Source organism: Poecilia latipinna, unplaced genomic scaffold (genome assembly GCF_001443285.1).
Source record: "Poecilia latipinna isolate Pla-1442-1.1 unplaced genomic scaffold, P_latipinna-1.0 Scaffold465, whole genome shotgun sequence".
In the NCBI taxonomy this organism is placed as follows: Eukaryota; Metazoa; Chordata; class Actinopteri; order Cyprinodontiformes; family Poeciliidae; genus Poecilia; species Poecilia latipinna.
The window spans coordinates 429,607-450,010 of record NW_015113081.1 but is presented as its reverse complement, the minus strand read 5'-3'; the positions used below and the strand labels follow the sequence as shown (position 1 = coordinate 450,010).

At 40.8% G+C, this 20,404-nt stretch overlaps 1 protein-coding gene across 1 annotated transcript; it reads left to right on the top strand.

Annotated features, from left to right (window-relative positions):
- Positions 1-373: 373 nt before the first annotated feature.
- LOC106951576 (uncharacterized) lies at positions 374-14,053 on the top strand. The gene is made up of 11 exons (XM_015039210.1): positions 374-758; positions 2,177-2,297; positions 3,285-3,392; positions 3,477-3,513; positions 3,646-5,420; positions 5,513-5,543; positions 6,457-8,225; positions 8,325-8,373; positions 8,458-10,256; positions 11,779-11,815; positions 11,924-14,053. Exons 1-11 carry the CDS (start codon positions 664-666, stop codon positions 13,447-13,449), a joined length of 7,347 nt encoding a protein of 2,448 aa, XP_014894696.1. The 5' UTR covers positions 374-663; the 3' UTR covers positions 13,450-14,053.
- Positions 14,054-20,404: the final 6,351 nt, after the last annotated feature.

Below are 20,404 nucleotides of genomic sequence, written 5' to 3'. Positions count from 1 at the left end.
TAATTAAAAAAATAAAAAAAAAGTTTTTTTGGGGAATAAAGGCCAAAAAAAAAAAAAACCCCCCCCCCCCCCCCCGAAATGATGTCATAATATTACGAGAATAAAGTCGAAGTAACACGAGAATTAAATCGTAATAATATGAGGATAAAGTTATTATTATACGAGAAGTGGTAATATTACTGCAATCGTATTACTTTAATCTCATACGAGTTTATTCTCGTAATGTGACTTTATTCTCTCATTTTTCTTATAATTTTCTTAGCGTGGCCCTAATACTACGTGTTACTATTTACAAGATGTAAATGAATAATCACAAAGCCGTATCTGTTGCAGAGTGCATTTATAAAACAGAAAGCTATCTGTCCCATTCTGCCCTCTGCTGGTGAACTAGTGGTATAGCATATACTAGTTCCTGGTTGATAGGACAACACGCTTTCGGCCACTGTTAGCTTAGCTCGCAGCTTCAACTTCGGAAAGCATGGAATTAGTCGGTTTTTAGTTTACCAAAGAGGCACTAGACGAAAGTACAATAGAAATTATAAGGTGTTGCTTGCATTTTATGTCCAAGGTATGGCTCTGTAGACAGAGTTTGGTTTTAGTGGGCTTACCAGCTTGCAACCGCCAGCTAAGCTAGCTAAGTTGCTAGCTACACTACAGTCCAAAATGACTGACTGCTGCGCTGCAGCGAACTGTGATTACCAGCAGCAGGGGTCCGAAAACACCACTCCGCTTTTCAGCTTCCCTTTGGATCCGGAGCGGTAAGGATTCGTCTCATTTCGTGCAAAAGTTGAGCAGAAATAAGCCGCGTATAGCTTGCAAAATGAATGTGTTAGCCCTGGACTGTTAGCGATGGGGTTAGCTTTACATCATGTTAGCTAATAGTGACACAACTCTGTGGAAAATGGCGCAGACTCATGTTACTCTTAAAAGAAAAGTCCGTGTGAAACAAACACGTTTGTTAGCCGTTATTGACTTCCAGGGCTGTTTCATAAGAGGTCATGCCTGACTTTGATTAATTGATGAATCTCAAGGAAAATAGCCGTAATGGAGTTTTTTTTTCCCTACAAATGTGTAAATGGCTGTCGGATCAACAGACAGTCCACAGGGGCATCACGGGCTGACATGGGGGCAGTTTGGCAAGAACACATCTCGAGTAGCAGTGTTTTGGCGTTGCGGTTTTAATAACATGCTTAGTTATATAAATTCTACTGCAAGTGTGAAAAGCTAAGTTTGCACAGTTTAACTTGTGCAGTTAGAGATGACTGGCGATAATAACGCTATAGTGACTAATTGTGACTAATTTTATGTTGAAGAAGAAAAAACTGCTTTCTGTTTCGAGATATCTATATGGTTTGTCTTCCGGCTGAAATCCCTCCATCTCCCCGGTACGCGCAGGCTGAGTAAAGGGTTATTCCACAGCTTTTCAGTAATCTGGGTTACCTTTGATCAGTTTTTGTTCAAAGTTTAAAAATACGTAAAATCTATTTGCGATCTAAATTAATATTTGTGGAACCTCTAGTTTGTCAAAATGCAACAAATCAGGATATCGATTTTTTTTATTATTAACACGCCATCTATAGCAGTGGTGTCCACACTTTTGGGCATGTGGGCCGAAATAAAATTGGAAGTTGCCATGGGACACAAACAGTAAAAATTTTAAAATACAAATTCAAAAGTTTTTTTTCATTGTAATTTTTGTTTGTTTTGCTTACTTTATTTTACTTGTACATTCACCCCATTAAACTAAGCCTGAAATATTTTACAGAAAAACTGGTATGTAATTCATGCTAAATCCAAAGTATAAAAAGGCTCTCGCATATTAAAATACAGTTAATTTCAGAAATTGTATTGCCAAGTTATATTCTCAGCAGCAAAAGCATGACATGAGCCATGTTCCATGTTTGTTTGTTTTTTTGTTTGTTTGTTTGTTTTTTCAATCAAAGGTTGTCCAGACTAAATAATCTGGGGGAAATCAGTCAGATTGGGCATGCAACTTTTAATTCATCACATGCTTGGAAAGATGGAATAAAGAGCACACAGAGTCATGGTGGCTTGGTGCAAAGGAGATTTTAGAGAAACTATTACTACTGTTGTTTTGTTTTTTTGTTTGTTTTTTTTCCTGAGTCTGTGGTTGGCAGGCTATTTAATGACATTATTTATCTCCTTTATTTCTCAGATGCCAGCAATGGTTGATCAACTGCCATCGCCAGGATTTGGCATCGCAGCCGCCAGAGCAGTTGCACAAGCTGTACAAAGTTTGTGCAAAACACTTTGATCCCTCCATGATTGAGCAACTGGTAAGAGTCAAACCTGAGCTCGTCCTGTCAGCAGTTAGAGACGAATGAAGCTGGTGTCAATTCTTGACGCGGTAACTGTGTTTGTGGAAAATCAACTTAATGCATGACTGGGAAGCTGTAGTAGCTGAATACTCACACTACGCAGCCACTAGGGGGCAGCGTAGCAGGAGGAAGCAACCTGAGCCAGTACAAGGTTAATAGCTTTATGCTGAAAAGTAAACAATGAGGTGAATTAGAGCCAGAGTAGATTTTTTTTTTCCGACAGATCGGGAAAGATTAAGAGGATCTTGCATGAGGGAGTTTATGAGGCACAAAACCAGAAGACAGAGACTGTCTGTCACCTGCCCAACCAGATTGGTGTGTTGTCATTTGTAGTCATTTTAGTTCTGCAGTGTTCTGCAGGTTGCTTAATTCATTTTCTGTGTAGTATTTACATTTGTAGACTGCACTATTGTTTGAATTATTAATTTTACCAATGCATGCTAATGTAAACGAACATGCTGTAGTCACCTGTAGCCACAGTGGTATTTACCACTTACTCTTAAGCTCTTTTCATTATGATGACAAATCTACCAGGAATAACAGAGTTAGTGTTAGCACGTTTTCCTGGGACTTGGTTGACTTTATTGGTTTATTTGTTTATTTCTCAGCAGCTACGACGTTAAACCAGCATGTAAAAGGTTTGCAGTCTGAACAGAACCACCTACGTGTTGCATCAGGTCTAAATGTGTTCAACAGATAAAACCCAATATCATTTGGTGATGTTTATAATTTTTTTGTGGGGATTCTACTCACTGCTTAACACTAAAGTTACATTGCATTAGCAGTGTGACTAAACTGTACAAAAAATCTTTAACTTTGGGTGAAAGTTTATTAACTTTATATACTATCCTAAAAACTGTGAGTAATTTAATAAGATGTCCAAAATACCAGAGAATCTTTATTATGCACGTAACAATTAACATTTAAAATCTCTTTTTTTTTCAGACTGCATCAAGCTGTGTGTTAAAGGAAGATGCTGTTCCTACCATATTTGACTCTACTGCTCCTGTGACTCAACATGAATCATGTAACAGGAAGCGAGCTAGAGACCCAGTAAGTATACATTTTAGTGTTTAAAATGAGTCCTTTTGGAATTTGAGCATAAAAACCCTAATGATCAAATGTGTCCTTATCCAGTCAGGAGAAGAAGCTGCTGTTGTAAAGAAATCAAAAGGTAACTTATTCAGTTTGCTGGAAATTTAATTTCTTGATTTTATCCCAAAAACATGTCGCTGCATTAAAAGATGATGAGTTTGTACAATCATTTCAGCTTCTCTGTTATGCTTCTATTATTATTTCACACCAGAAAATGCACCAGATGTGAAAGAAGAGCTGACAGAAATGGAAGTACCTCAAAAGGAAAGCCAAATTCAAGAGGATGTAGCCATCTCAAAAGCAAAAGAAACTCTGAAGATTTACTTTAAGGAAATCCTGGCTTTGACGGGATTCAGCATCAATGGGGCAAACAGCAGCGCGGATGAACCAATTGGCAGTGTGCGGGGTCAGCGGGCTCATAATCCTATCTGTGTCGAGAAAATAGACAAAAAGGAAATCCTGCAATTCGGCGAACACTTCATGCAGGAGGAGATCCAAAACAGCCTCAGACTGTCGAGATTCTTCTCCATTCTTGTCCAGGACGTGACGAACATAGAGGGAAAGGAGCAGATTCCGGTTTTCATCCGGTCGGTAACGATTGCAGGTTTCCCCCAGAAGCACCTGATTGGCTTCTTACCGTGCGACTTGGATGCAGAGAATCTGTTCTACATGCTACTTTCTGAGCTGAGAAATAAATGGGGTTTGAGGATGGAGCACTGTCGAGGACTCAGTTATCTCTCCACAGGAAGCATGTGTCAGAAAATGCGGGATCTTACCTGCCGAATCCTGCAAGAGTTTCCACAAGTAGTGCTCTCCCCAAGTGACCCGTATGCGTTCAACATTTGGATCATCCGCTGCATGCCTGTGCCCTCCATTCAGAAGGTTGCAGATACTGTGCAGGAAGTGGCATTATTACTCCGACGAATCCCAGAGCTGAGCAAACGATTGGATGGAAAGATCCAGATGACATATGGGCATTTAAAGGGTGAAGTTGACCGGATCAAAGCTGCTCTCAGTGGGATTTGGGAATATGGCACTGACGCCTTCCAGACCATGCTAGAAATCCTCGAGCCATTCCTTACCTGCATCAATGAGATAATTTCGAAGGTGGATGAAGAAACGGCCGAACAGATGGCCAAGCTCAAGCCGGTTCTAAAGAACTTTAACTTCATCATCACACTCGTCGTTCTGAAGAACACACTCTGCTGTGTGAGCATACTTAACTCCAGTCTCAGGGGAATAATAAGCATCAGCAGTACCTTGCAGTATACTATCTCCAATGCCTTAAAGCTGGTCAGCAAATACCAACAAGAGCTAGCAATATTTCACAGGAAATGGTTTTCTGATGCAGTCGGCCGAGCAAAGAAACTGGGCGTGGAGATCACTAAACCAGAAATGGCCCAAGTGGACCCAAACGAGACCCCACTGGAGGACTTCTACAGAGAGACTCTGAGTAGGCCCATCTTGCAGTACCTCGTTGCAGAAGTGAAGAGAGTGTTCAGCACCGAGATGGTGAGGATTCTCCGATGGCTCTCGTTGGTCCCGTCTTACATGGCTGATCACAATTTCAGCATTCGCAGGGATAAAGTAGCCGATGCCAACTTGAACAACCTTGCACGTCCCGACACATTCTACGAAGAGCTGGGATGCTGGGAGGTGAAGTGGAGGCACGCAAGCAAGCGGAGAATCCTCCCAACCACGGTGTTTGCTACCCTCAAAATTCCAGATATCGGGTTTTACCCAAATGTGCAGAGCTTGCTGAGGGTGTTGGGGACTGTTCCGTGTGTAAACGCGGAGGCGGATGTGTACGGACAGTACCACATGGTACTGGAGCGATGTCATTTCTATCTGAAAGCCACTCCGCAGGAACAAAGACAGTGCAACATGGCATTTGTGTACGTGAACCAGGACGTGCACTTTAGTGTGGAAAAAATGGTGGAGTCATACATCGAGAAGCATCCAGACATCCTGAAGTTGCTGCAGATGGTGAGCAGATAAACACAGGCTGAATACAAGATGGCATGTAGAAGGTTACTGTTCATTATGAGTTAAAGTGCATTTGTTTTGCTGTTTTACAGGACGATGCCATAACAGAGAACCCTTCACAAGGTAATTTCAAGCAATTTAGTTGCAATTCTAACACAATCTTAAAGTTCATCAAATTGACATTGGTGCATTTAAGCCTGAAACCGTAAATTAATTTCACTCTTAATGAATTTTGTTACAAATACACTAAGTCTGGAAAAGGCTGAGATGTCATACCAGATCCATTTTCCAAATTTTAATATAAAAAAAACCCTACTCGCTTACATTTCTTAAAAAAAAAAAAAACTAACAAAAAGAAATTACAAATGACAAAATTATTATAAAAAAGTGGCTTTTTTTCCTCCAATCTACTCTTCTGGGAGTTGTAAGACCCAGTATGAGGGCCAAGCTATGAGAATTTTTGTTTAATTATGGGAATAAAGTAATCATATTCGCAGAATAAAGACACAATTTTACCAGAAATGTATCTTAAAATTACAAGGAAAAAATTTTATGCTGATGTATTAAAACAATTTCTATTAAGCATTAGGCTTTACTAATAAAACTTATGTAAAAAAGTATAACTTCACAAGATGCTCAACATTTCTCATAATTTTTTTTTAATTATTAGTTTCATTTTTTGAGTTCTCATAAAATTACTACTTCATTCCCCTGATATTATGACTGTATTCTGGTTGTGACGTTATTCTTGTAGTAAAAAAAAAAAAATAAGACTAATAATCTGTCATAGAGTTTACCTGAATTCAAAGTCCAAATAAATATAAGATGGGATAAATAAATAAATAAATATAGACATATAAAACGTGAAATTTATTCTCTCATGTCTGGATTTTAAGCAGTTCTTTCATTTATTTATTTTTTAAACACTGGTCGTTATTAAGACTCACTTAGGGATCATTTGAGATTATCTGTAATTTACTTTGCAATGGATTTCTTCTTTATCATAACACTGTAATCTCACCATCTTTCGATTCAGTGACTGTCCATGGAAACCACGCTGAGAAGGATGCTGAGGAAGAACTGAAGCGAATAAATCTAGAGATGGATGCTGATAGGCTCGTGGAGATGAAATGTGCAGAGACTGATAGGGAAGCTCTTAAATCTGCTTTGCAGGCTGCAGTGGTGGCTGCCTACAGCAGTCACAGCAAGCTGCACACAGATGCATGTCCTGCTCAGGATGGAGAGGTGGAGTATGTGACCAAGTCTGAAATGAAGGAAGTTCTCACAGTGTGTGAGAATGCAGTCAGGGAGGGGATCCTCACCGAGGTGGGGAGTTCGTTTTTTTCCCTCATCATCGACCGTGTTGTGAAACTGGGAGACAAAGAATACCTTCCGATCTTCATTAGGTTTGTTGACAGTTTTGATGTCATGCGCTTAGAGTTGGTAGGATTTCTTGAGGCAGATCTGGAATGTGACGTCATGGTGCAAAGTCTTCTGCAAAAAATAACTGTGGACTGGCACCTGGATTTAGGTAACTGCAGAGGTCAAGCTTACCTTGGCTCTGGTGATGTTTCCTACAAGCTCAAAGCCTTTGCCTGCAAAGTGCAGGAGAAGTATCCGCTCGCTATCAGCACACATTGTTCTGCTTATTCGTTCAACACATGGTGGTCTAAATCAATCCCAGTGCCTGCTGTTAAAAGAGCCCTGGATACATTTGAAGAAATCTTGACATTTTTTGGGAGCAGTGCTGCTCTAGAGAAACAACTTGACCATGTGATAGCATATGGCCTGAGAGAGAGCTACGAAAAGGTCCAAGAGTTACAGGGGAAGTTCTGCACTGTTTGGCAGGAGAAGCATGACTCTTATGAGGTGTTTGTGCAGATGCTTGAGCCCCTAAGCGAATGTCTGGAGAAGATCAAGAACAACCCACAGAGATGGAAGCTCTCTGTTTCTGAACAAGCCGCAGTCCATCTGCGCAAAGTCATGGAGTTTGATTTCATAATTTCCATGGTGGTCTTGAAGAATGCTTCCTCCTTCACCAGAGAGCTCAGCGCAGGTATCCAGAAGGATCAGTTCAGTGCGGCATCCCAGCTTTGCCAAATCAGTGGTATCGTGGCCACTCTGAACAGAGTGAAAACCAATATGAAGTTGTTCCACCAGAACTGGTTTGATGAGGCTTGTGCGATAGCACAGAGCCTTAGAGTACAGATCGAAGTGCCTGACAACTCTCTTCCAAAAGATGGCTTGATAAAGCCAGCCACATATTACAAAGACTGCCTGAGTGTGCCCCTCGTAGATAACCTCATCAATGCCGTAAAGGATCATTTTTCAGATGACCACAAAGAAGCTCTGAACTTCCTCTCCCTTGTTCCCTGCTCAGTCACAGTGAGCTACATGTTCGAGAGCCTGAAGTCAAAGCCGCCTCTCTATAGCAGCGACCTCCCTGATGCAGACAACTTCTTCACAGAGCTCTGTTGTTGGAGAGTAACATGGAAGACTAAGGTGGCATCCGTGACTATCCCGAGCTCCATATTTCACACGTTACGCCTGCCGCTCATGCAGTACTTTGGGAACATCAATACCTTGCTGAGGATCATGTCTGTCCTTCCCAGCACCACGCTAGAGGACTGTGGTGTTGTAATGCGCCACAAGAAATTCCAGGACTACTTGAGAAGCACGTATCCCAAAGACAGGTCTGTGTGTTTGGCTATGCTCTACGTCAGCACAGACTTCAGCAGGGACCTGGACCGTATGGTCAGCCAGTGTTTGAAGGTTACGCCACAAGCGTTGGAGGGCATCTGTTTGGTACGTACCCCTATTCTTTACTGTGACGTAGAGTCACCGTTCTGTTTTTTACTCTACAGCCTTGTTTAATTTAATAAGATTATTTTGCTATTCTTGTAGGACAAGGAATCAAAGAGTCTCATCAAGAACTCTGAAAATAACATGGAAGGTAAACAGTAAAGATATTATTTTTATAATTTAGTTTTTTGCCTGTTTTTCTGGTAATTCTAACCATTTTCCTTGATGTATTTAGTTGACATGGTCAAGGACGAAGTTGGGGAGCTCAGTATTCAGCAGTCTCCTGAGAAGTTGCAGATCCAAGAAATGAAAGCCACGGATGAGAATGGGCTCACAGGAGACAACCGTCAGAGCCTGGCTACAGTTTTTAGGCTGGCAGCACTCCTGGGGAAAAAGAAACGCAGTCTCTGTGAGCTCTCTGAGGAAGACCGAGAACCTCTTGTTCAGGAGCTGAAGTTGTGCCACTGGTTTGGAAGTGAAGGCAAAAGCATACCATGGATTAGTGATGACGAAATGGAGAACCTCCTCATAAACGGAATCAGAGATGTCATACTAAAAGAAATACAGGAGTCTCCATTTTTCTCCCTGATCACTGATAAACCTGTTAAAGTTACTAACAAAACCTACCTACCTGTTTTCACTCGTTTCGTTGGCGAATCTACTCCAAAAGTGGAACTGATTGGATTCTTACCATTTAATGAAAATGGCGACGTTGACAGGCAAGCAAGTAACCTTGCAAAGATTCTTACTGAAGACTGGGGCTTGCCCATGTCGAAGTGCCGAGGCCAAGCATTCATGCATTTAGGTCCAGGTTATCAAAGCCTGAAGAAGATGTCTCTAGATTTCCTCAACAACTATCCGCTCTGTATTGTTACGCCCAGTGAGTCTTGCGGTCTCGCTCATTGGTTGGCCAGTAGTGTGCCTTGTCCTTCTGTGGCAAAAATGCTGGACATCACAGAAGACCTGCTGCTGTTCTTCGACCAATCTCCTGATCTAGAGGAACAGTTGGCAGAGGCTGTTGATGGGCTTTTAAACATGCCAAGAGAGGCTTTAGAGGAAATTCCAGAAACTTGCTGCTCAAGGTGGAAAAAACGGGAGGACTTTTTTGATATCCTTGCTGATACATTAGAGGGCGTACTCAGCTGCTTGGATGCTGTTAGCTCTAGTGCCACAGGCGCCAAGTCGATGCATGCTCAGGTTCTGTCTGCTGCTCTGAGGAACATGGATTTCATTGTCACTCTTGTGATTTTGAAGAACGCCTGTGCACCTCTTCGTAACTGCAGCACCGTTTTCCGCTGCGGAAACCCTGCTGACATCCTTTGCGAGGTGGAAAAAATCCCTTCCATCATAGCAACTCTTGAGAAAATGTTAAAAAATGTGAGCTCTGTGCACACCACTTGGTTTGAACAGGCATTCCAGTTAGCGACCAAGGTGGCTCCTGAACAAGTGTGCTTCTCAGAGGAAGTTAATAGCTATGATTCCCCAGAGATTTACTATGTAGAAAACCTGAGTATTCCACTACTCCATAATCTGATCGAGGAGATGAAGTATTGCTTCTCAGAAAACCATTTAAAGGCTCTGTCTGTCCTGTCACTGCTTCCTTCTTGCAATCCACAACCCATACTTTCAGAGGCCACAGACAAGCCTTTCAGCCTTTACCTTGCAGATCTTCCTGAGCCTGACATGGCTGAGCACGAAATTAACGCTTGGGCTGCCGTCTGGAGAGAGAAATACCAAGATAGTGCTCTTCCAACATCTATCGCTGAAGCACTTGTTCATCCAGAGTCCAAAAGCCACCCAACCGTTACCTTACTGCTCAGACTGGTTGCTGTGTTGCCGAGTGTCAGTATGGAGTGTGACCTGATGAAGACCACTCTGAACTCAATGAGGGATCTATTTAAAAACACAACATGCAGAGGCAGCCGGATCAGTCAAGTGATGCTTTTGTTGCACTCCACGACACTGCAGAGACTCCCAGAAGTCATTGAGATGTGCATGGAGGTTGATCCAGAGAGCACTCCATGTCTGTCCCAGGTACGTTCACTTGTCACATGGATGTTTTAGCCAGTTAACTATACTAATGAAAAATATTGAATGTCTTAATAATATAAACTTTAAATTTTATAAATGAGAATTGGTTGCAGTAGTTTTAAATAGACTCGGATATATATACATATACACTCCCTGTCTAATTTTGGTAAGTTTGGAGAGAAACCATATGCTTTTTGTTGCCATCAGCGCAATTCTGGCAAAGATCTGCTTAGACCTTTGATTACTCTTCTTATCTTGGCACATAGCTACCTTTTAAATGTAATCCGCCGATTTCCAGGTCCATATTATCCAAAAGATTGGTTCTGAATTGGATAAAGCAGGCTAAAATTAGTTTTTATGTATTTGATTACTGTATTGGTAGAACACCCAGTTGTCTCTAAAATTCAACCATTTAGCTGCTTGAAGTGAAGTGGAAATATTAAGAGGAAGGCTGCCTTCTCCTATTTCTCCCATCCACCTATCCAAGCACTAGTGTTGGCATTGGGACCATCACCATATTTAACAGCTGGTCCAGTTATCTCAGGTTTGAAAGCCTCGTCTTTAATCTTTCAAACATTCATCCTGACGTTGTGGCCAGATGCCTAAATTTTCGTCTTGTCTGCCCATAAAACTTTGATCCAGAATGTATTTGGCTTGTCCACATGGACAGCTGCAATTTTCAGTCAAGATTTAAGAGGTGTTGATGTTGGAGCAGGCTTTCTGCTTATTCAGTTCAGTTCAAATGCTTTATTTTTTCCCAAAGGGAACTGAAATAAAGATAAATGTTAAACTTGCTGGTGTTTCAGCATGTTCAGGCTGGGGGTGGACCCTGGGTTGGTACTATTCAACCTAACCAACTTCTTTTTTATTGGAGCTGCCAGTTTAGGCCAGGTGGTTGAAACCTGGACAGGGTTGGGTGTCCCAAGCACTCGCCAAAGCTAGAGCAATTTGTCTTCCGTAAAACCTGTGATTTGTTAAATTTGACCTGATTTAGATGTGAAACTAAGCATTGTTACTCCCATTTTTGAACATTTTCACTAACAAAATGCAGTTACAACTGTGACTTTAAACTGCCAAAATCTGATAAATGAAAGTAATATTTAATTTTGCTTTAAACAATCCTGATTTTTCAAATCTGTTTTAGTAAGTTTGTCTTAAAATCAACTTTAATGTTTGATGTTTCAAGATGTGTGGAAATAACCCTGGCCAAGTAGGTCAATGTTTTGTCCAAAACCCTGAAAGGCCGATGGGGAAACTCCATTTGTAAAATTGAGTGCTGAAATGGAAAACTTGAATGGATAGGAGAGTTTTGATATATTGGAGGCTTTTAGAAAAAGATAAAATCCACTATAAATCCAAAATCTTTAAAATGTATTGAAGTTGTATTCACCCAGAAGAAGCATTCAAATGCAAGGCAAAATTGTACAGTACTTTCACAATGAGCTCATATGACTAATGCAGTGATAAGAGAACAATCTGTGGTTGCTATCTATGCTAGATAACTAAGGTTTTCAACTCATTTTAGGTCATGAAAGTTCTCCAAAGACTGAAGTTGGACAGAAGTAAGTTGATGTATTGCTTATTCGGTGACATCATTATCAACCAAGTTTTGTGTTCTGTTTAAATTCAGGGTAGGAGTATAACTTTTGTTTTCTCTTATTGAAATTTAGGGGACCTCGATGTGAAATCAGCAGAATCCCAGGAATCGAGTGTTGCAGAGAAACCTGCAGATGAAGAGGTGAAAGCACCAGATAGGGGAATGACTCAAAAGGTAGCTGAAGGACCTAGAACGGCGGTGTCTTTCTACGAGCCGCAGCTACGTGAACAAATCTTAAAGGAACTCTGGGACTCTCAGTTCTTCACGGTCATAACTGAGCAAGTGATTGAAATTGATGGTGAGCTCTATATCCCATTGTGCATCAGGTACTTAAACAAAGAGGACATCCAGTGTGAGGAAACACTGGCTTTCATCCCTTTCACCGAGGACTCTGATGTCCTTTCCGAGGCCATAGAAACTGCCCTGTCTGAGAAGTGGGGACTCAACATGGAGTATTGCAGAGGACAGGCCTCACTAAGTGTTGGTGAAGCAGGAGCTCAGATGAGGGCTGTAAGTTTAGCCATTGCAACAAAATACCCTCAGGCTATTAGAACAGTTAGCTCTGCTCTGTCCCTCAATGTTTGGCTGGCGAGATCCTCCCCTGCTGAAGAAGCAGCCAATGGATCCGTCCTCATGGATAAATTATTACACTGGCTCACAGAGGATGTAGAACGCCAGAACATGCTGGAAGACATGATCATGTTGACGTTCCAGCAGGATGAGGCAAAGGCCTGTGAGCTGAGAGACAAACTCATCAAGAACTGGGAGAAGAGTCATGATATGCATGAGGTTATGGTAGAAATTTTGGAAGCAGCTATGCTCTGCCTGAATGAGCTGAAAGGAGAGGGAAGTACTTCAGACCAGCAACAAGCGTCACATTTTTTTGACGCGATCAGAAACTTTGAGTTTATCTTTTCAACTGTGGTGCTGAAGAATGCCCTGAGCTTAACTAAAAAGCTAAGTCAGTCTCTTCAAGGTAAACCTTTAGATATGTTGCTTGCTGTGAATACCTTGCCTGATCTCAAAGCGTCCCTTGGTAAGCTGAAGAGCGAGATTGACGTCCATCACAAGTCCTGGTTTGAGGAAACGGTCTCCTTGGCTTCTAAGCTAAACGTTCAGATGCTGCATTCAGTTCTTCTAGAGCCGCTGAGTGACTTTTACAAAGAATCTGTCAGCGTGAAAGTCGTGGAGCACTCGATAGCAGAAATTGACGACCTCTTCACAGACAAGGTACTGGATACTTTAAGATGCCTGGAGATTGTGCCTTATGCAATGTTCAAAGTGGAAACCAGCATTCTTAGTGGTCTTGTGTTTCGCCTGTACAAGGAGGACTTGCCAGACCAGTCCTCTCTTCACTCTGAGATGAAGGCGTGGAAGGAGAAATGGTTGGATCCTCTGGCAGGTTACCTTCCAGCCACTGTGCTCGATACGCTCAAGACATCACAGATCAGAAGTTTTAGTAATATTGAAACGCTCCTCAGACTTCAGGTCATTTTGCCATTTTCGCGACGGGAGAGCAACTTCAGGCAGGGGAAAAGGAGTCTGCAGGACTTCATTCAGCAAGAGAAGAGATCCCTCTCTGAGCTCCATTCTCTGTAGGGGTTACAGGTCCTCTGGTTGAAGCTTTGAGTAGTGTGTTTGAGAGGAAGTGGACGTTCGTACCCCCCAACTAAAGGACTGTTTTAGCCTTCACGGACAATTGTCCCTGTACATTACTAAATTTTTGTTGGTTGTCATCCTTCAATCCTATGCTCTGTTATTTCCTTTCTTTCACTTTGTAGTTTGTACAGTTGTATCTCCCAATGGGACCAATATGATGGAAAAACACAAAGCCCCAGTGATGGTTCTCAGTGCTTGTGCCTTGATGAGAAACTGATTTTTATCCCTTATCATGAAATTGAGATGGTCAGCATTGTCCCATTGGTTTTACTTGAGAATCTTCTGCCCCCTCGACCCTCATAATCAGAAACGACACTGAGTTTAATCACTTTTACCAACTTTTTATTTTTTAAGACTCACTCTTATATTTCCTTGGCACAAATAGAAACTGTTAGTTCTGTCATGTCTCTGATTATTTTCTGTGTTTGCCATCTCCTTGCGAGAATGACTTTGCTGTAAACGTATCTTTGAGAATAATGTTTCCTTTATAGGAAAATCTTCATATATATTTGTCAAAAAACAATAATAAAATGATCCAAAAAGATATGTTCATTGTTGACTATGAAAAGGTAAAGGTAATTTTATTTATATTGCACATTTTCAGCAACAAGGCAATACAAAGTGCTTTACAGGAATTAAAGGGAAATACAAACTAACAAACCAAAGGAAAGAAGAAGAAGAAAGAATCTGTTGATCTGAAGTAAATAAACTAGATACTCCTATTCAGGGTTGGTAGATAAGTTTAAGTAAGTATCCTCTGGTCTAATTCCTTTCCTCGTTGGAAAGAGTCTAAAAAGTAGTTAAGTAGTTTTTCTGGATTCTAAATTTGTTCTAATCCCTGTTCTGGGTTGCTAAATAAGTATAATTAAGACTTTCTAAGTAGTCTCTAAACTTGTAAAAGTAATGAGTACTCCACAGTTTCTAAGTAAAAACTAAATGAAGTGTCTTTTGAAGTCTGTATGCTAATATGAAAATCAACACAAGGTGGCGCAGTGCACCTATTCAAAACTGTCTTGTAACAAACTACAGGCATTAAAAAGTAAGAATACTTTTTAACTATAAAGCCGTTTCCTCACATAACCAGATTTATCAAAGAAGACTAAAATAATGGGCTAATTTCCCTCGTTAATGACGGAGTCTGTTTCCTATTGCTCTAAGAATATGTCCAGAGGAAACATTTGGGATTCTTCATCTCTATATGCTGTGTAAATATTTAGTTTACAGTTGCTACTTATTTGCCAGTCGAGCAGGAGGCCATTCTGGTTCTCGGTATGAGGGAGGGACGTGTTTAACCTGTATTTGCTGGAGATGCAAATCATCTCTTCTGTGATTCATTGTCGCTTTTGTCTGTTAGTTAATATGTAATTTAAGGAATAAGTGTATTCTGCAGGTCTGCTGTTAGACGTTGCCTTTCCTGTTAATCATTTGTTAGGAATTCCTGCAGTTCTAAAAGGAGGCATTGCAATAATGAAAAAAACCCTGCATGGCTGTTTAAAAATTATAATCTATTGAAAACAGTGATTTTATTTGTTAAGTTCTTGATCTTTTTCTAATACAAACTGAAGTGACTATAACTTAAGTGTAAAACCTGCATTACTTGTATTAAAAACATTATTAAACATTTTCCAAAAGGTTCTTAGCATCAATATTAGGCTACAAATTACATTTCTGTAAGTGGTAAATCTTTTGCGTTTGTTCATTCATCGCTGATTTTTATAAAGAATGTCACTTCAGTTTGTTTAGTCACAGTTCTAACGTTGTTTTTCCATTTTCTCCCCCAACAAATTTCAGTTTAATGTTCATAGAGAAAATATTTCTGTTACGTTAACCTCTGAGTACTTTGACATGAGAATGTGTTTTTATTGAAGTTGGCTCAAGAACAGGGAGTTCAGCACTAAATTAAATACTAATAGACGTTTCTGTACTGTCGGAACGTGCTAAAGTAAGCTAATTTAGATGTAAAAGCAGGAGGCTTTTACAACAGTGACATCTACGTTACTAGGTCAGATCTGTGACTTTAATAAATTGAAATCAAAATTGTTTTAAGAAGGCTTTAAAATAAAATTGAACCCTGTGAACCTTTCATAAACCCTGCTCTTTGCTCTCCACCAGGAGCTAAACATCTGCAGGCCGTGCTGTATTTGTTGACCTTTTTAAATGTCTGTGCTCAGGCTGCTACAGGTAAAATCTCAGGTGTGGCCTGTGCGTTTGAGCGTGAAGAACACATCCTCCCTCTCTAAGCAAAACAAGGCATTCCCATAATTGACCTCTGCAGCAGGCTTCCTGTTTAATGTCAAGGTCCTGTGCTGATATAAGAGCCGTGGCAGTCTTGTAATCATATCCATACACGGCTGGGATTTAACTACACTTGCAGGAAAGACAGAGGGGCTTAAATGGATTTCATTTCAAGGTTCTCTTTCAGGGAGATTTGACAGCACAGACCGCAACGCAGACCCGTCTGCAAGCAGAAGAACTTTTGGTTTGAGTTATTCAGACGTCAGCTTGTTCATTGTACCCTCAAGAAACACTTCATTTTTATTTGCAGTTGTAAAACTGTACGATTTGAAACAGTAAGTGAAATGTGAGGGATAGTGTAGGTATTGTTGGTGAGATGGGATCGCATAAATTACCCTCTGGATCGACAGTAAGAGGTTTTTCGATTTACGAGGGATCTCGAGGTTTATCTAACTCCAAAGTTATTGCTTTCAAATCCTAGATCTGGATCCGCATCCGTTAGCGGTTATTTTTTGACTCTTGAGAAGTCTCCACTGAGAAATGTGAGTATACAGAAGAGGAACGTCCAAATCTTTTGTAATCCTTAAAAACCCAAGCTTTAATCCGTTATGAGGATGTTTTGGTGTTCCGGTCTAACAGTGTAAATATTCACAAGAACCAGATGTATCTGCACAATTTATCTAGCGTGGTGTTTAGAAGCCAGTGGCCCGGTCGATGGTGAGATTAGTGATCCTGCCGTCGCTCCTCGGCTTTGTGTTTAGCAGGAAGTGTGGGAGCAGAGACAGCTGTAAATGAATGGAGTGTCTGAGAAGGTTGGAGTCGTCTCCCCACCCCTCATGGCCAATCCTAACCCCCAAGGAACTTGACACATTTTGCTCCTCTTCAGAAACACCTTTAGACATAGTAGGGTGTCGTCGTACGTTGTGATGAAGGACCTGTATGACTGATGCTCTGACAACGGGACCTCAAACCTCGAGTTGGACTCACTGAGATGTAAACAGCACCGTGTTGGCAGGAAGATACTGATCCCAAAACTCCTCTATCAAGAATGTGGACAGTATTTTCACCCATAACATTTTAATTTAGCATGTAAATATCAATCGTAGCAACACAATGTCAGCTTTTGTTTACAAGAAGCATTTGTTGAGTGATGATACAGGTCTGAAATGGGCTGCATGGTGCCGGAGTTCAGTCTGAAGTGCTTGTGAAGGACCTCATGTTGAGTTCTGAAGTCTTTCCCCCATCTGTCACTTAAAAGCACCCCCATCTGTCCATACTCAAAGCACAAAGATGCCGAGGGTGTATAATGATGCGTGTGAGACGACGACTGGACGACGCTTGTTGTTCCTGTGGAGGTTTCAGACACAACAAAGTTTGGGGATTTTCACCTGGTGAATGCGAGGCTCTCGTCACTCAAAACTAAGCCGCGATCTGCAAAAACATTTCGAAACCCAATCTGAACCTAAGCTCCGATCCAGAATGTTCTTGTTATTTGTCAATAACCAACTGGCAGCACATCCACATGCCTACGTGTCATGCACGAATCAGAGATAAGAGGCTAAATGAAAGCTAGCTGTTACAGCTGCGGTTCGCTGACTGTTTCCATTTGAAAAACCCACTTTTAAGCTTCAATCCAGAAATGATGGCTTTTAAGAAAAGTCCTGCTTTTCATTTGACAGGAGAATTATCTACGGTTTTCTGGGGGCTTGGCCGATGATGAACAGCAGGCAGCGATGACGGTATCCTCGTCAGAAAGTGAAATATGTTCGTTTATTAGTTTATTGTTGTGGTTTTCTTATTGCTGGCTCTGACAACATTAAAGGGAAAAGAATGTTTTTTTAAATTAAGAAAAATTGCTAGGTCCGTAAGCTGTTTTACTCTTCTTTTGAAATTTGAACCTACGGATAATTAATTTTTCCAATGAATTTGGACTACTCTCTTCAACCCTCTATGTTGGTTTTGTGAATATATCCTAAGCCATGAAACTAACTGTGCACCATTCGGGCTGGGATCCTCCTGGGTGAAAACTGAGGGTCCTCCGCCCCATTCATGATATTATGCTTGATCCTCTTGAGATTACATGGACAACAGCTTGGAGCTGTGAAACCTCTTCCTCCTCAGACATTAGTACACAGAAAACCTTCTAAATCATTTGCGCAACACAAACAGTTCCTCAGCAAAACTAAAATACAGTTACACATAAAGGGTTTGACTGAAGGCTAATAAATTGCAGTTTACATTTTTTTGGTTTCTGAAATATTTCTTTGGGGTTTAATAATATCCACCCATCTGAGGGTATTTGTCTCAATTACATGACATCGCAGCTGAAAATAAACTCGAAGCTCTGGATCAAACCGCATCTGATTGAAAATGTATTTGAACATTTCCAAACCGTGGAGCTGGAGCTGAAGTTTAAGAGACACTGATGCATGTTCGCCAGTAATCTCCTCTATTCCAGCCTCGGCTGCAGTGACAGTTTTAAAAACTCCGATGCAAATGTAACATTATCTCCGCAAAGCTGGTTTTCATCTTCGACGAGGATTATCGATCTTAACTCCGTTCTGGGCCTGCTCCTCCATGACGTGAATTATTTCGTTATAATAACCCCCCCCTCCCCCCTGCCACCCCTCACATCTCCTGTGTTGCTTGGAAGGTGAGATGTGAAGATCAAGGGGCTGCGTGTTGATCCTAGCTCAGGAATGGAGAGCCTGTGTGTAAAAAGTCTGTGGACAGGCCTGGTCCTGCTGGAAGCTCCACAACTCCCACACACACTCTGACCTCGTTGCCCATTCACAGCCGACTGCCATGTAAAACACATCAAGCCTCCCTGACACCATCCCCCCCGCCACGCTGGCCCTGTGTATTCTAAACAAGGTTCATGCATATGGAGTTGTTGTAAAGCTGTTTGGCAAACACGTATTGAAGCCAGCGGTGGGTTCCCAGAGGAAGAGGGGGGGATTGTTTTGGTCAAAAGCAGCATGACAACACCTGGCCCGCCGCTGCCGCCGCCGCCGCTCCCTGATGGCGCAAAAGGCCAGCAGTGGAAGCTGCAAGGTCAAGGCCTGGACAAGAGCTCAGCTCCAGTCACTTCCTGAGCCAAAGCTATACGTCGCATTCCTGCAGCCGCGGCGTATCGCTTACAGCCTGGTTAATACTGGAGGAAAACAGACCGAGCAGGAAAGCTATGTAACATTAGGAAGCTTTTCTGCTCCTTTTTTTTAAAAAAAAAAAAAAGATTTTTAACAGAACATGTGTTAGAGAGTGTTTGTGTGTCTAAATGTGGACGGACCACAATATCCTGTCACACTGCATTACGGCGCATATACTGTAACTGTTATATATGGTGTCCGAAATGATTAAAGAAAGATGTGCGTCGTCCTGCGAGGAACTCGAGAACGTCGTTTTATATTTTCAAATAGCTTGGGTTTGAAAAATTTGGAGAAAATCAATCTCAGTTGGCATAATCTGTATTTATGTTTCTATATTAGCTTTACATTTTTTAACTTGATTACATCTGAAAATTGGCCTGCTATGATAATACATATTGCTGGATGAGAAATTGTCCCAGAAAATATTTCAATAAATGATAATATTGTAGTTTTGAGAACATTGAACATTTTGAATTAATATAACAACCATGGCAGAATAATGCAAGTTTGCCCTCTCAAAGATTAATGCACTTTAATTTGGTACATAACATTTAACACTGAAACTATATGACATTTTGAACATCCAAGATGAAACACGACAACAAAAAGCAAAAAAAACAAAACAAAAAAAAACACTCACACACACACACACACACACACACACAACCGAAATCATAAATAAAATGGATTATGAAGTTTCTAAACACTTTAAAAAATACTAATCATTAGACTGGAAATTATTGAGCTCATTTGAGTTCATCGTGTAATTAATTGCTCATTGCGACGGGCTTTTAGGAAAGTAAAGACGATTTGGAAAAGCCGAGTCCCTGAGTTCGTTCATTTGTTTCGTATGTGTTCAAAGAATCCAGAAATGCCACAAAGTCTAAATGTAAAAATATTTTTTAAATAGTAAATGAAAAAAGACATTAATGATAGGAGTTATTAGAGAGTTTCAGTAACCCTACAAGTCTCGACCATGTATATCTATGATTGTACTACATTCATTGTCTGAGTTTGGTGTTTGGAACAACAACGGTACTTTTGTTCACCACTTCTCCCGCTCTGGATTCGGATGCAATGTAAAATAAAACAGATAAACTGCATGTCACGTTAATAGGAATGGTCTCGTTACCTCTATCAAGTTGTTATGGTTTGAAAACTGGAGTACTATTTTTTATTATACTATTCATACAATTTATAGCGTAAATAAGATGCCAAGAGTCCCCAGAAAATTCTCCAACTGTATGGAGCACAAAGTAACACAGCACCACCTGTTGCTGTGCACTGCTGGTCAGCTGACTGTAAGAGAACATTTTTATCTTGTCTGCAAGAAAGAAAAAGATATAATTTGGCTCTTTGGAAATGTTTGCAATCATAAGAAAACCTGATATATGTTTGACTATGTGTATCAAAATAGTAAAAAAAATAAACTAATACATTTTTATAGAAACCTTTACGTAAAAAGTAATCTTTTATCAATTTATAGGAATAATTGTTGCTGCTTCTTTTTT